At 45.2% G+C, this 13431-nt stretch overlaps 1 protein-coding gene across 2 annotated transcripts; it reads left to right on the forward strand.

The window, feature by feature from the left end:
• Positions 1-90: 90 nt before the first annotated feature.
• Positions 91-12923, forward strand: LOC146366378 (major facilitator superfamily domain-containing protein 12-like). Of its 2 annotated transcripts, XM_084912975.1 has the most exons (12): positions 91-1337; positions 1539-1950; positions 3985-4104; positions 6938-7148; positions 7722-7845; positions 8801-8995; positions 9167-9259; positions 10325-10417; positions 10715-10885; positions 10963-11057; positions 11528-11658; positions 11793-12923. In XM_084912975.1, the coding sequence occupies exons 2-12, from the start codon at positions 1803-1805 to the stop codon at positions 11834-11836; spliced, it is 1425 nt and encodes a 474-aa protein (XP_084769101.1). In that variant the 5' UTR covers positions 91-1337; positions 1539-1802; the 3' UTR covers positions 11837-12923. The 2 variants fall into 2 exon arrangements, with proteins under 2 accessions (XP_084769101.1, XP_084769100.1); XM_084912974.1 differs by having other exon boundaries at positions 91-1950.
• Positions 12924-13431: the final 508 nt, after the last annotated feature.

Here is a 13431-nt window from a genome sequence, read left to right on the forward strand (position 1 = left end):
AAATAGTTTTAATAAGGAAGTAAAAAAATAAGTGCAGTCACTACAGTAACAGCACAATAGATTTCTTTGTATTCATAAACACAAATGCAGTACAAGCTGCCTGTGCTTCGACAGTCCTGACATGAGAATGTATGAACTGTTAAACTGATTTGTCAACCATTCATTAGACTCAGTTTAGACTGAGGCAGGCATGGAAGCTGTGAAAGTGGTGTGAACAGGGTCCAGTGGGCTGGTAATGTGTGCAAAGTCCATCCTGGTTACCTGTTACCATACTTACATTTCCTGACAAAGCAAAAAGTTCAAGTTAAGCTGTGTGGCTGTTTCTAGTAACAAACCACCGTATTTAACAAGTACCTGAAGATGGTGCGAGTAAAGTACCAGCTTACAGTAATTCATCCTGAGGTGAACTAGTTCCCTGGTGTCCTCCATTAATGGCTAATGGAAACTCTACCATTCGTTCATCTAATTTAAGCTCATATTTAACATATGCAAATGTTACAGCCCAGGTGAGCGGGCACAGCTGTGGCCCACTGAGCGGGCACAGCTGTGACCCACTCAGTGGGTCGTCATTGTTGAATTTACACTTCTGGGATTTCTGAAGTCTGCTTCAGCAGGGCAGTTAATGTCAGGCTCAGAGAAGGAAGAGGAAGTGTGGCTGGCATTGATACTAACAGCTGATGTATCCCGGCAGCTCTGACGGATGAACTTTAGTACTTCAGTAACTTCCCTAATTAATGTGTCTTTGCACCAGGACACTGGGGCCCTCAGAAATCCTTAGTTGCAGTCTGTAGGGATTTCTGCGACAGCAAAGACGGAGGTAACATTTCAGGACTCTTAAAGTTTGATAAAATAAGAAGTTATTTTTGCAGCTGCTCAAAGTAACCGTGCAGATAAATGTCCGGAGTTCGGGCTTGGATGGATAAAAGTAGTGTTGTTATACAGCTTGACTCTGTCCGCGTCGCATTCATGGAGAAACTGCTCACACTTGCTGGATCCGCAGGTTGTTCCGCTGTGGGTTTCCTAGAAGCCTCGTCGCGCTGTTAGGCGAGCTTTACTTTTGTGTGTGTTTAAAATAATCACTCATTTTGATCGCCAAGCTGTTAAACATATCATCGTCGTGCTGTCTCTGCGCTCTTTAATCAATCAAACGGTAACATCACGAGGTCTGAAGTGTGCCGTCACGTGAACAAGGTAACTCTGCGGGCTCCGGCTATTGGCTGAAAGGAGCAAGACGGCTTCCCCATTGGGCACTTTCTACTACGTCATCTTCGCCGGTCTGCGTTCTTGTTTACATCTGATTGTATTTTGTGTGCAGGTTTGTAGCCGGTTAGCTGAAGGTAAGCGGAGGAGCTGCGCTTCTGTATTTACCGGTTACATTTTCACAGTCTTCGGTCTTTTCTTCATCTTTGTACCGTAACATGTCCCGGGATGACTTTTCATTCGCTGCCTGTTGTAATGTGATGTAAGTGGAGCTGTGCGGCGGTGAAAATCCCCTTCGCCCACTGATGCGGTTCTGTTTCGGTTTTCCTTCCTCTCAGACGCTCCTCCCGGCTTGGCCACATCGCTACATGTCACCTGATTTCAAGAGGAAAGTGGCACCTGAATTAAAGGGACTAACCAGCTGGTTAAGTTGCGACACATGCGCTTACTAAACCGGATGGTAAAACCGTATAAAGGAGATCAGTCGTAAAAAGGGGAACCGAAACGGGGCTGTCGACATTCAGCCTCCTTCCCCCAGACGTGGAAAAAGCTAGCCGAAGCTCCTTTCGTGTAAACTGGGCTTTGGTCTTCCTCCAGCCGGGATGTCGGACACGGACGGTTCTCTTCCTCTGCTGAAGAGGCTCAGCTACGCGGTGGGGCACTTTCTCAATGACCTGTGTGCCTCCATGTGGTTCACATATCTGCTGGTTTTCTACCATTCGGTGCTGGGATTCCAAAACACGAGTGCAGGTTAGTCCGTGTCCGTGTGTCGTCCTCAGCGCGGCCGATACTGGCTGCACCAAAGGTCGCGGGGCATGTTTGGGTGGGTGACCCTTCTTTAGGCTGCATCACTGAGGTGCGGTGAACATCGCCAGGCTTTCTGTTTCTCTGGCGAGCTTCACAGCAGTGCCGTGGGGGTCATTATGTCACCCAGTGTAACATGTGCTGCTTAACATCTTTAAAGTTTCAGTTCTGAAGTCTTCGTGACGCCATCACTGGATGACGTTCACACTCTGACGTCACCACCACTATGTTTCACGTCTTTGTCCACACGCGGAGTTGGATTAGGTCTTTTCCTGAGCCCAGCTGAGCGTGATGAATGGTTTCACTGTCTTTGTCTCTGCACGTCCGTCCTCATTTAACTGTGAGGACCAATCTGACAGTTTAACAGTTTAGTGAGGACGTAGCTTCAGCGTGCAGTGCTGCAGTAACACCAAGGTGCAGACAGATATAAGTGACTGTGTCCAGAGGTGGAAAGAGTACTAAAATATCTTACTCAAGTAAAAGTACTATTACTTTGCTGAAATTTTACTCAAGTAAAAGTAAAAAGTAGCTCATTTAAAATTTACTCAGAGTAAAAGTTACATAGTTCCTTTTCTGTCAGCAGGAGGACAGCCTCTTCTGAGTAGTGCAAAAAAGACAATGGGATAAATCTCAAAGTAGTTGTTTTTTAATTAAAAGAAAAACTTTACAAATTAAAGCGCAGTGGCAGTTAAACTGCAAGTCTATACATCAAAATGGATAATGGTCACCAAACCAACCGAACTGTCAAAACCATATAATTCTTTTACATGTGAATGTGTTTTAAACTGTCAAATAAGAGAACAAGTACTGAATTGAGCTGTACGGCAGCTGCTATAAAAATGTGTTTTAATTTTTTAAACTTGGCCCTGCTCTGTTAATTTTGAGGAGCAATTCAATTCAATAAAACTTTATTGATCCTGAAGGTTGACCCCGAAGGAAATTGGGTTAAGGTTGCCGACCTTTGCCAGCGTCATCTTACCCTCCGACCATACATACATTACACAAACATCACATGGGGAAGAAGGTCAGAGAGGTATAACGATGGAAAACGCACCACGTGAGGAAAGATAAGGAGAAAAAATTAAGTCCCCCTAGACTGAAACACCTCTGCACAAGCACATGTTATTCTTTTGCCTGCAGTGTGAACATATGTGGCTTAAGTAAGAAAGTAGCTGCTTCTGTCTTCTGTCTAATTTAACTAATTTTTTTTTAAAATAAATTATTATTATTAACAAACAGGAAAAGTGAACACACTTTCTTTTGGCAATCAAGTAAAAATATTTTAAGTCGCGTGGACAACAACGTGCCCAATAACAGCTTATGTCTTAACTTAATGTGATTAACTTGAGCACAGCCTTTTTTGCTAAAATAAATGTACAAGTTTCATTTAACTTACCTCTACATGCTTGCGCAGGTTTGATGTGGACTTTTTAAAAGCTGCTGACTCGGCCTCTCTGGGCAAACACAGCTTACACTGCATAATAAAGCTGTTGCCTTTCTTGCACTTGAAGCCGAAATGGTCCCTTAAATACGCCCAGGGGTTCACATCGGTTTCTTCGAGTTCAGGGTCAGCAGAATTCGACGGGGTTTCTTTTTTCGCTGGATCCGTACCACCGATGTCAGACTCCATTTTTATCGTGACCCAACGCAATTTGTTCTACTACCCATCATTCCCTGCAGTATTTCTGAAGCGCAATGTTGGTTTTTTTTGTTTGTTTGTTCTTTTAATTTACTCAGTAACGGGTGTGATTGAAAATGTAGCAAAGTACAATACTTTTTAAAAAATATACTTAAGTAAAAGTAAAATTACCGACTTGGAAAATGACTTTAAAAAGTACAAATACACAAAAAAACTACTCAATTACAGTAACGCAAGTAAATGTAATTCGTTACTTTCCACCTTTGACTGTGTCCTTGCTGTTGTTGTGTCTGTTCTCAGTGATTGTTGCAGTAGGTCACAGCATGTCTCCTTTGGTGCAGGTGTGCTTTTGCTGGTCGGGCAGGTAGCCGATGGTATCTGTACGCCTCTTATTGGCTACGAGTCCGACCGAAGCCCCGGCTGTAGAAACTACGGCAAGAGGAAGACGTGGCATTTAGTTGGTAAGTACACAAAGTGACAAGTTAAAGGAAAAAGCAGAGCCCTTTGTCTCTCATATATATAAATACATCTATATATGCGGATGGATATGTCTCAGTCAGATAAACCTCTGGCATAGTGTTCAGCAGAGGTTAAGTTTCAACTGCTTTGGTGTTAATGACATTAAATCCATGCGCCATAGAGGGGCAACACTGAGACCCCTGAACACGATGCTGCTGCAGACATTTTCTCCTCCTCCTAAAAGCCTGACTGGCATTCACCATGAAACATCACAATGGGCAGGTCCACTGCAGCACAACATTTACCCGCAGCTCTGGTACCAACCAGCCACGCCTGTCAAACACGCCTGTTTATCCTAAAATGAACACATTAGATCATGCTCAGTTCTTTGTTGCTAACCTATGAGCATGAATAATAACTGAGATATTTATAAATAATGTCATACGGTCACCGCTGTCATCGTGACAGCACAGAGTGCAGGTTTTAGTCGTCACTGTGCACATAAATGACTGTGTGTGATTCTCTCAGAGGGCGCGCTGCAGTCATGTGCCCTGAGAGTCATTAACCTACGTTTGAGTGATGTCTTCATTTTTATTCTTTATTTTTGGGTGTCGTTTTGTTTTAGGGCCTCGTGGGCCTGAGACACCAGTCAGTCCTCTGGTCATAGTTACTAACACGTGCTATGGGTAACATACTGTGAGATGCTGTCTGTGTAGGCAGCATCTCACAGAGTATGTGTATTTTTATGGCAGTGATAGCCATACTGGGAAATAGTGATGTTTTTGAAGATATGCTGAATCTTTAGCCATCAGAGTCTTTTCAGTTTTTGCTGAGTGGAAATAAAAGCTGATTGTTTCTGAGCCCAAAACAAATCAGCTTAGCCTTTCAGGAAAAACAGTGTTGTGAGCAGATTTACTGCGAAATCTGAAAGCTCTGCTTTATTCAATTCAATTCAATTCAATTCAATTTTATTTATATAGCGCCAAATCACAACAAAAGTTGCCTCAAGGCGCTTCATAGATACAGAGAAAAACCCAACAATCATATGACCCCCTATGAGCAAGCACTTTGGCGACAGTGGGAAGGAAAAACTCCCTTTTAACAGGAAGAAACCTCCGGCAGAACCAGGCTCAGGGAGGGGCGGGGCCATCTGCTGCGACCGGTTGGGGTGAGAGAAGGAAGACAGGATAAAAGACATGCTGTGGAAGAGAGACAGAGGTTAATAACAGATATGATTCAATGCAGAGAGGTCTATTAATACATAGTGAGTGAGAAAGGTGACTGGAAAGGAAAAACTCAATGCATCATGGGAATCCCCGGCAGCCTACGTCTATTGCAGCATAACTAAGGGAGGATTCAGGGTCACCTGGTCCAGCCCTAACTATATGCTTTAGCAAAAAGGAAAGTTTGAAGCCTAATCTTAAAAGTAGAGATCGTTTCTGTCTCCCGAATCCAAACTGGAAGCTGGTTCCACAGAAGAGGGGCCTGAAAACTGAAGGCTCTGCCTCCCATTCTACTTTTAAATACTCTAGGAACAACAAGTAGGCCTGCAGAGCGAGAGCGAAGTGCTCTAATAGGGTGATATGGTACTACAAGGTCATTAAGATAAGATGGGGCCTGATTATTTAAGACCTTGTATGTGAGGAGCAGGATTTTGAATTCAATTCTGGATTTAACAGGAAGCCAATGAAGGGAAGCCAAAACAGGAGAAATCTGCTCTCTCTTTCTAGTCCCTGTCAGTACTCTTGCTGCAGCATTTTGGATTAACTGAAGGCTTTTCAGGGAGTTTTTTGGACATCCTGATAATAATGAATTATGAATTACAGCTTTATAGGGTTGGTGTGTAAACTCTCGTGACTACAGACAGAGATCGACGTTCCCACCGTTCCCATTTCAAGTGCATAATCCCAACTATGGTGGCTGCTGGAGACCAAACATCAAAAACATTCAGTTTAGACAAAGTTTGCCTTAAACGCTTCAATCCCACCACAACACACAGAAACACTGCTGGATATGATGTCCCTGGAAAATGAAATCATCTTCATTCAAGTTGGATATTGTTTAGTTTGATGATAACAGCCGTTAAGTTGTTTATTACTCCCAGGATTTTCAGTACATCAACTCGGTTCAGTTAAATGTGAGTGGCTGGTGAGACTTAAAATGCACTTTTAGGGCTAAAGTAAAAGTGGTACATGTGCATGTGCGTGGATATTGCCCCGTCTCATGACTTTGTTTACCGTGCTATTTTCCAGGAAAGTCTGCCATATGAACTGAGAGGTCAAGGTAGGTTTGCACTGATTAACCACAGTCAGTCTGCTGTATATACAGACTGTGCTCCAACACCTACCATGGATTTTATTGATCAGGTTCACATGATACGTTTTAACAACTTAACGCTGTGCAAAATGTCATCAAAAGTGCAAACAAGAGCCCCGTAGGGAAACAGGCTGAGGCTTGTGCATATTGTTGCCTATTGTGTTACCAAAGCAGCTGTCAAGCAGGAACGAAAGCACAGAACTAAAAGCAGCGGTGCTGAAACGTATGAAAGTTTCCCCAGAGTTCTCGTTGGGCGACTGCGTCATCTGGTTGCCAAGCTGCTGTGCAGCATCTGCTGAAATAGTCCTGATGCATGCAGAAGGCAGATGAGGTGAAACCAAACCCCTGTTAGCCACTGAGGTCAGCTGTGAAGAGCTCTGTGTTCTCATTATGTTCCTCTATGACTGTGCTCATCTGGTACTAGTTAATGGGGAGGGGGGTAAATGAAAAACCAATAATACATAGATCTGTTTAAAAAATAGAGAAATGATCCGTGTTGTGTCATCTCTTTAAATCCAGGTACACTGAGCGTAGTGCTCTCCTTTGCCTTCATCTTTAACCAGTGTGTGGGCTGCAGCTTCCTCACCCCTCAGTGGGCCAGTTTAATCTACTTCGTCCCATTCATCATCATCTTCCAGTTCGGCTGGGCCGCCACGCAGATCTCTCACCTGTCCCTCATCCCAGAGCTGGTCACTTGTGAGCATGCTAAAGTAGAGCTCACCGCGTACAGGTATGGTTAATACACGCATGCTTTACATGACGAGAATCAAAAGATAGATGCACATCCCAAAGGTTGATGCTGTTCATCTGGATCAGGGGTGCCCAATCCCAGTCCTCGAGAGCTACCGTCCTGCAGCTTTTAGATGCATCCTTGTTCCAACAAACCTGAATCAAATGAATGGCTTGTTATCAGGCCTTTGCCAAACTTGATGGCATGCTGAAGAGGTAATCAAACTATTTGATTCAGCTGTGTTGGAGTAGGGATGCATCTAAAAGCTGCAGGACGGTAGCTCTCGAGGGCTGGGATTGGGCACCCCTGATCTGGATGTTTTCAGTGGCAGAAACTGAAAACATCCAGGAAGTGACCTCACAGCCCAGCGTTCAGTCAGTCAGCTGGTTTCAGTCATTGTGCAAATGTCCTGTTTATAAGGTTGAAACCTGCAGTCAGCTGCTGATGATGAAACGTTTCTCCCACTGAAAACATCCAGATGAACAGAATCACCCTTTTCATGTTTCCTTACCTGGATGGTTGAACGTGCATCAAGGTGTGAATGTGCACTCTGTCCTTTGTGTGTGGGAGCAGGTACGCGTTCACAGTGATAGCCAACATCACCGTGTATGGAGTGGCTTACCTGCTGTTTCACGTCCAGGCTGGAGAGGATGAAGACCCTGATTCACTGGGACCAGCAGACATCATCATCTTCAGGGTGAGCAGGCTGACTGCGAGCACAGCACGGTGTAGCAGCATCAGAGTGGGGCTGAAAGCTGTTGGAGTTAAAGCCTCTGGCTCTGCCAGCGTACTCTGTAAGACTGTGAATGTAGATCTGTACTGTGGAAAAAACCCAGGATGTAAATGTCTCTTACTACACTTGTTTTTGCAGAAAGGTGCAAGTTTCTATTAGTTTTTACTCAAGCAGAAAATAATGACCCAGGATTCTTGTGTTTGTTGTTAATGTTGTTTGTGCTTAGTGCTCCCACCTGCAGTTTTCTGTATACACGAGCAGATCAGGGCAGTGGTGAGGTTTCTCCTGGGTTTGTGGCAGCTTTAAACACAAACACTGCTGTATGAGCTACACAGCACATCCTGCTGCATAGGCACAAACATGCTTCAGCAGAACTCTGTGCAGGGCTGTGACGGAAAGACTTGCTCCCTCAGGTTTGATTCATTATTCACTTGGCTTTCTCTGAATGCTGCCCCCTCGACGCAGTCACAAGATTAAGAAGCTTTGGGTTGATTATCCAGGTTTACCTCTGTTCTAGAACAAAGCCTTCTTGAACCTAATTACCTTCATTTGCACACAGGAGCAGGCAGTAACAGTGTGACAGCAAAGTTGTGTACTTTTCTTTTTTGTATTGTATTTATATGGTGACGACTGTACAGACGACATAAAGCCGTCAATGATACTTTTGCACTCAGCATATAAAGATGGCGGCCTCGCTGCATCTGGATGATATTTACTGTGTAGATCAGCTTTTTGAAGAGGGGAGACAAAGCAGAAGCTGCCGGGCTGACAGGTGGGACAGAAATGAACAGTCGATATAAACGGTCCCTAAAATGTGATCCCAGGGTTTGATAACTCCGTGTCCTCTGGTTATCTCAGGGCAGCAGGAGCTTGTTTGTAGCAGCGATGATGAGGTGTGCCACGCTGTGTGTAATTGCAGAATCTGTCACTAATTGTTTTGGGGATCGGTGTCGTCTTCTCCGTCGTTTTCCACGTGGGAACAAAAGAGAACAATGGAACAAGCGAGGAGTCGGTGGAGGCAGAGGGGGAGCGGAGGCCACTGCTGCCGCGCTCCAACACCTTCTCGTCTCTCCTGCAGTGGAAATGCTGGCTGCGACAGCCTTCTTTCTACCAGGTATGGAGCTTTGAATGACTTAAGCACTGACGCGACCTCCATCCGAACCTCTTCAGAATGAGATGGGAGCAGCTTCAAAGGCTGGGCGGGCGTCAGCACCCGTTCAGCTTGCGATTGTAGGGTTTTGATATCGTAGATGCATCAGCAGACCTGCTCGCTGTGTCTCTGCAGGTGGCCGTACTCTACATGTCCACCAGGCTGATCGTCAACCTGTCTCAGACGTACATCTCCATGTATCTCATCAACACTCTGGGGCTGCCAAAGGTGACGGGAAATCTTCCAGTTAGGGCTGCCACAAACGATTATTTTGATAGTCGACTAGTCACCGATTATTTTTGCGATTAGTCGACTAATCAGATCATCATCCATTGGACGTAAAACGTACAGCTTATTGCACCAGCAGCATCTGCTCTTATATAACTATCATTAGCTTACAGCTTTAAGTGTTTAAGGTATGTGCTAACTAAAAATAAAGACAAGATGATAGTTTATTAAATTTTAATGAAATTTGCAGATTGTTTCGGTGAAGTTTAATAAACTCCTTGCTATCTAAAATATAACAGGACACCGGAGTAAATTCTCGAGCATCTCACACTTCTGATGATCAGCTGTCTGCTTGACGTTTATTCAGCTGTGTAAAAACTATAACTTTAATCTCAGCCAAACCGATTTACTCAGGAACAAATAAAATACTAAAAAAAAAGCCAAACAATAACATTTAAGTTATCTAAGTGACTCATATATGTTTAACCTGAGTAGCGAAAGACGGCGGTGGGTTTGAAAACGATTTGCCGGGAGTCCGGGGTGAGCTTTGCCCCCGGCTAGCTATCGAGCTAGTGGGTAACAGACGTCTCCGAAAACGTCGGAGCGCTTTTCAAAATATGTGGTGTCTTGATAAACTGAGCAGATATTTGAGGTTTACACAGCTACATTCTCACCTGAAAATATGTTAAACGTTTATTTTGTGACCCAGAAAGAATAATAAGAGTAATATTAAAACTAACTAGCTGCCGCCATTGTTGGAAACTGCGCTGGGCTGCGCTATGAATTCTGGGACACAGCTTCTTCTTCTTCGCGGTTTAACGGCAGCTGGCATCCTTGTACATGCAGTGCTGCCATCTTCTGTTTCAGTCCGTTATTACACTCTTAAATCCTACTACTTATTCCTGCGTCTTTTGTGATCTTACAAAGCTTCAAACGACGCGTCGACTATTAAATCAGTCGTCGACGATTAGTCGACTAATCGTGGCAGCCCTACTTCCAGTTCACCCGTAACACGTTGGGTTGTCGTCACGCACTCATTTTCTTCTTGTTTTTTCCTCCCAACAGAAGTTCATAGCTACCATCCCATTGGTGATGTACGTGAGCGGCTTCCTGTCCTCCTTTATCATGAAACCTGTCAGCAAACTCATTGGGAAATGTGTAAGTAAACCAGGTCAGGTTTCTGAAAGCAGCACGAGTGGCTCTGAGGGACTTGCTGCTCTCCTCTCTGTAGTTTCAGAAAACAAATGTTTCTATTAGAACAAAATGTGATATTTGTTCTTGTCAGTCACACTGACACGATTGCACCACAGAAATGGGGAAGGTGGAGCCTGTGCTCTGTTCACAGTAACAATACTTCATTACTCAGTAACAGGATGTGATTGCTTCTGTATCTGCATCATCAAAAAGGCAGAAGTGGGTCACTGTCATGTGTCTCCTGTCCTCTGATTGGTCCAGCTTACGTACTTCGTGGGCCTGCTGCTGATCATGGCGTTCTCGTATTGGGTGCTGCTGGACGTCACCATGGGTCAGCAGGTATACGGGGCGGCCGTGCTGCTGGGGGCCGGGTCCGCCACCATCCTGGTCATATCGCTCGCCATGACTGCAGAGCTCATTGCAGATCAGACGGTAAGACGTGTGTGAAAGGCCGAGACGGAGGACGAAGGGATCCTGTTGTTTGAGCGAATTTGTTCATCTTTTTGCAGCAAAGCGGAGCGTTCGTGTACGGAGCCATGAGTTTCACTGACAAGCTGGCCAATGGACTGGCAGTGATGATCATTCAGGCCCTGCATCCCTGCCAGTTAGTCCACACGCACGCACGCACGCACACACACACAATAAATTTGTTAGAATCTGGCAGAGTGTGTGTGTCCTCCATCCTGATACCTGAGTGTGAACGCTGCACCACTGTGGCCTCTGTGTCTCGGTGACAGTCTGCTGAGAATCATTAAGGTTTTTATTGTTAATTAAAGCAAAATTAAAAACCCTTAAAACTGATGTCAGTTAACTAAAACTCTTCAGCAGATGTGATCAGTGTCAGTTTGTAGTAAGACTTGGTTACTTCCCTGTTCTGACGAACGGCGTCAGATAAAAACAAACAGTAAACATGTCAAACCTGTTTATTGTATTTAAAACAGTTACATGTGCACACGTCCGGTGACGGTGCTGTTAGGACACACACGTGTGTGTTCACCTTGTCATCTGTCTGTGTGTATTTAAAAAGAACCCATCCTGACAGTAAACTCTTCTGTGTGTGTGTGTGTGTGTCAGCACTGTGGTGTGCTGTCCTGCCTGTGTGTGGTTCTACCATTACATCATGGTCATTGTAACGGGAGGCGTTTCCATCGTCGCAGCTTTGGCCCTTTGCTCCATCCTCATCTGGCCAATCAAGATCAGAGGGCGTAAGTCTCTCTCTCTCTCTCACTCACACACACACACACACACACACACACACACACACACACACACACACACACACACACACACACAGCGTGTTGCCTGTGCGTCTTCACCTTTTCACTGTGTGTGTTTGCAGGTGCTCTGCCAATCATCTCCAGTGAAGCAAATGGAATCAACTGACAGGGCTCCTCCCACATCATCTCACCACGGGGAACTTTTTCAGGGAAAGGCAGGAATCCTGTGGGACTTCCTGCCTCGCTGCTGAAACCAAGAAGCTTTCTGTTTTTAAACTGAGATTTGCATCCTTTTCTAACCTTGTTTTGTCTTCATTTTCCAACAAAACTCCTGACGTTGGACTACAGGCCAGCAAACATGTGCACAGCTGCACCTGCACTGATTTAAAGAATTGAATCACACAATAAGCTATTTTGTAATGATTTTTGAGTACAGTGGCTGCAGCTGATTTCCTCTCACCTCTGCCCCCCATGATTTTCACTGTGCACATGAAAGACCCGGCTCTGCAGCACTTATTTCCTTTTACTACCTGGGGTCAGCCTGAAATTCCCTAAATGTGAATGAAGCCACTACACGGAGTTTGGAAAATGATGAGAAAACAGCTGTGCTCCTTAAACAGACATCAAACATGTTGTTTCACACGTGCACTGTGCAGGAGAGCAGGGCTGGCTGCACGTCGCATTAATGTCCTGGATGACAAAGGGAACCGAGCCCCTGCTCGGAGGAGGATGTGAACGTGAACGACGTTCAGTGTCCTCAGCAGTAAAATCTTCCCCAGGTTTCACTAAAAGAGTCATTCCACTATCCCCCCCCCCCATAAACTGATAAGCCGCTACCATTGGACACACGAAGGCCGTCTGTACAGCGTGCAGGCTGATGGTGAGGAGGAGGATGCACAGACGACACTAATACAAGCGTTTACCTCGAAGACGTTTGACTGGACTCGCTCAGTGACGCCTCAGTCAGAGGAAGTCCCTGCTGAGCTCCACCGTCCTGGACTTTGTCCCTCATCAAATGTTATGTAAACTGGAATCAAATGGAAGATGAATCACACGTTTGTAATTAAGAGTGACTTGATGAGCAGAGCTGTGTCTGATGTGTAAACGCTTCAAAGGGATCAAAAGTATTTGATGTGTACATAGGAGGGAACATGTTGGACCAGAGCTTTGTTGTAATGATCAGCAGGACCTTTTTACTTTGTCTTCTACCTGTGTGATAAATCCTTTATTAAACGGGAGTCGTTTCTCTGGTACGTTCTTCTTCTCAGCTGTGAACAGTTGCTACAGACGTCTGTCCCCGAACAGAAGCTGGCAGATTAGAATATTCATACAGTATGAAAGCGCTGCTTCTAATTACAGCCAGTTTCATCGTCGCAGCAGCAAAGCTGTGACCCCTCGACCGTAACAGAGCTCACTGTATAACTCAGGGGTGTCCAGCTCCGGGCCTGGAGGGCCGGTGTCCTGCAGGTTTAGATCTGACCCTGGGTCAGCACACCTGAATCACACAGTTCATTCCCAGGTCTCTGGAGAACTTCAGGACATGTTGAGGTCATTTAGCCATTTAAATCAGCTGTGATGGCTCGAGGACACCGGCCCTCCAGGCCTGGAGCTGGACACCTCTGGTGTAACTACTGATATTGTCACCCACTCTGTCTGATTTAAACTTAATCATCACTCAAGATGCAACCGGAAACCTGCACCTCCCAACACGTGCAACCACACGCAGCCCGCAACGCCTGAAAGGCGCGGAAGGTCCTACGG

This window comes from Perissodus microlepis, chromosome 18 (genome assembly GCF_051167445.1).
Source record: "Perissodus microlepis isolate ML-2025 ecotype Zambia chromosome 18, ASM5116744v1, whole genome shotgun sequence".
In the NCBI taxonomy this organism is placed as follows: Eukaryota; Metazoa; Chordata; class Actinopteri; order Cichliformes; family Cichlidae; genus Perissodus; species Perissodus microlepis.

Coding starts and splice junctions, on each gene's coding strand:
- LOC146366378 (XM_084912974.1), top strand. CDS start 1,803: ATGTCGGACACGGACGGTTCTCTTCCTCTGCTGAAGAGGCTCAGCTAC. Junction 8,996..9,166: donor GACAGCCTTCTTTCTACCAG/GTATGGAGCTTT, acceptor GTGTCTCTGCAG/GTGGCCGTACTCTACATGTC. Junction 10,886..10,962: donor AGCTCATTGCAGATCAGACG/GTAAGACGTGTG, acceptor ATCTTTTTGCAG/CAAAGCGGAGCGTTCGTGTA.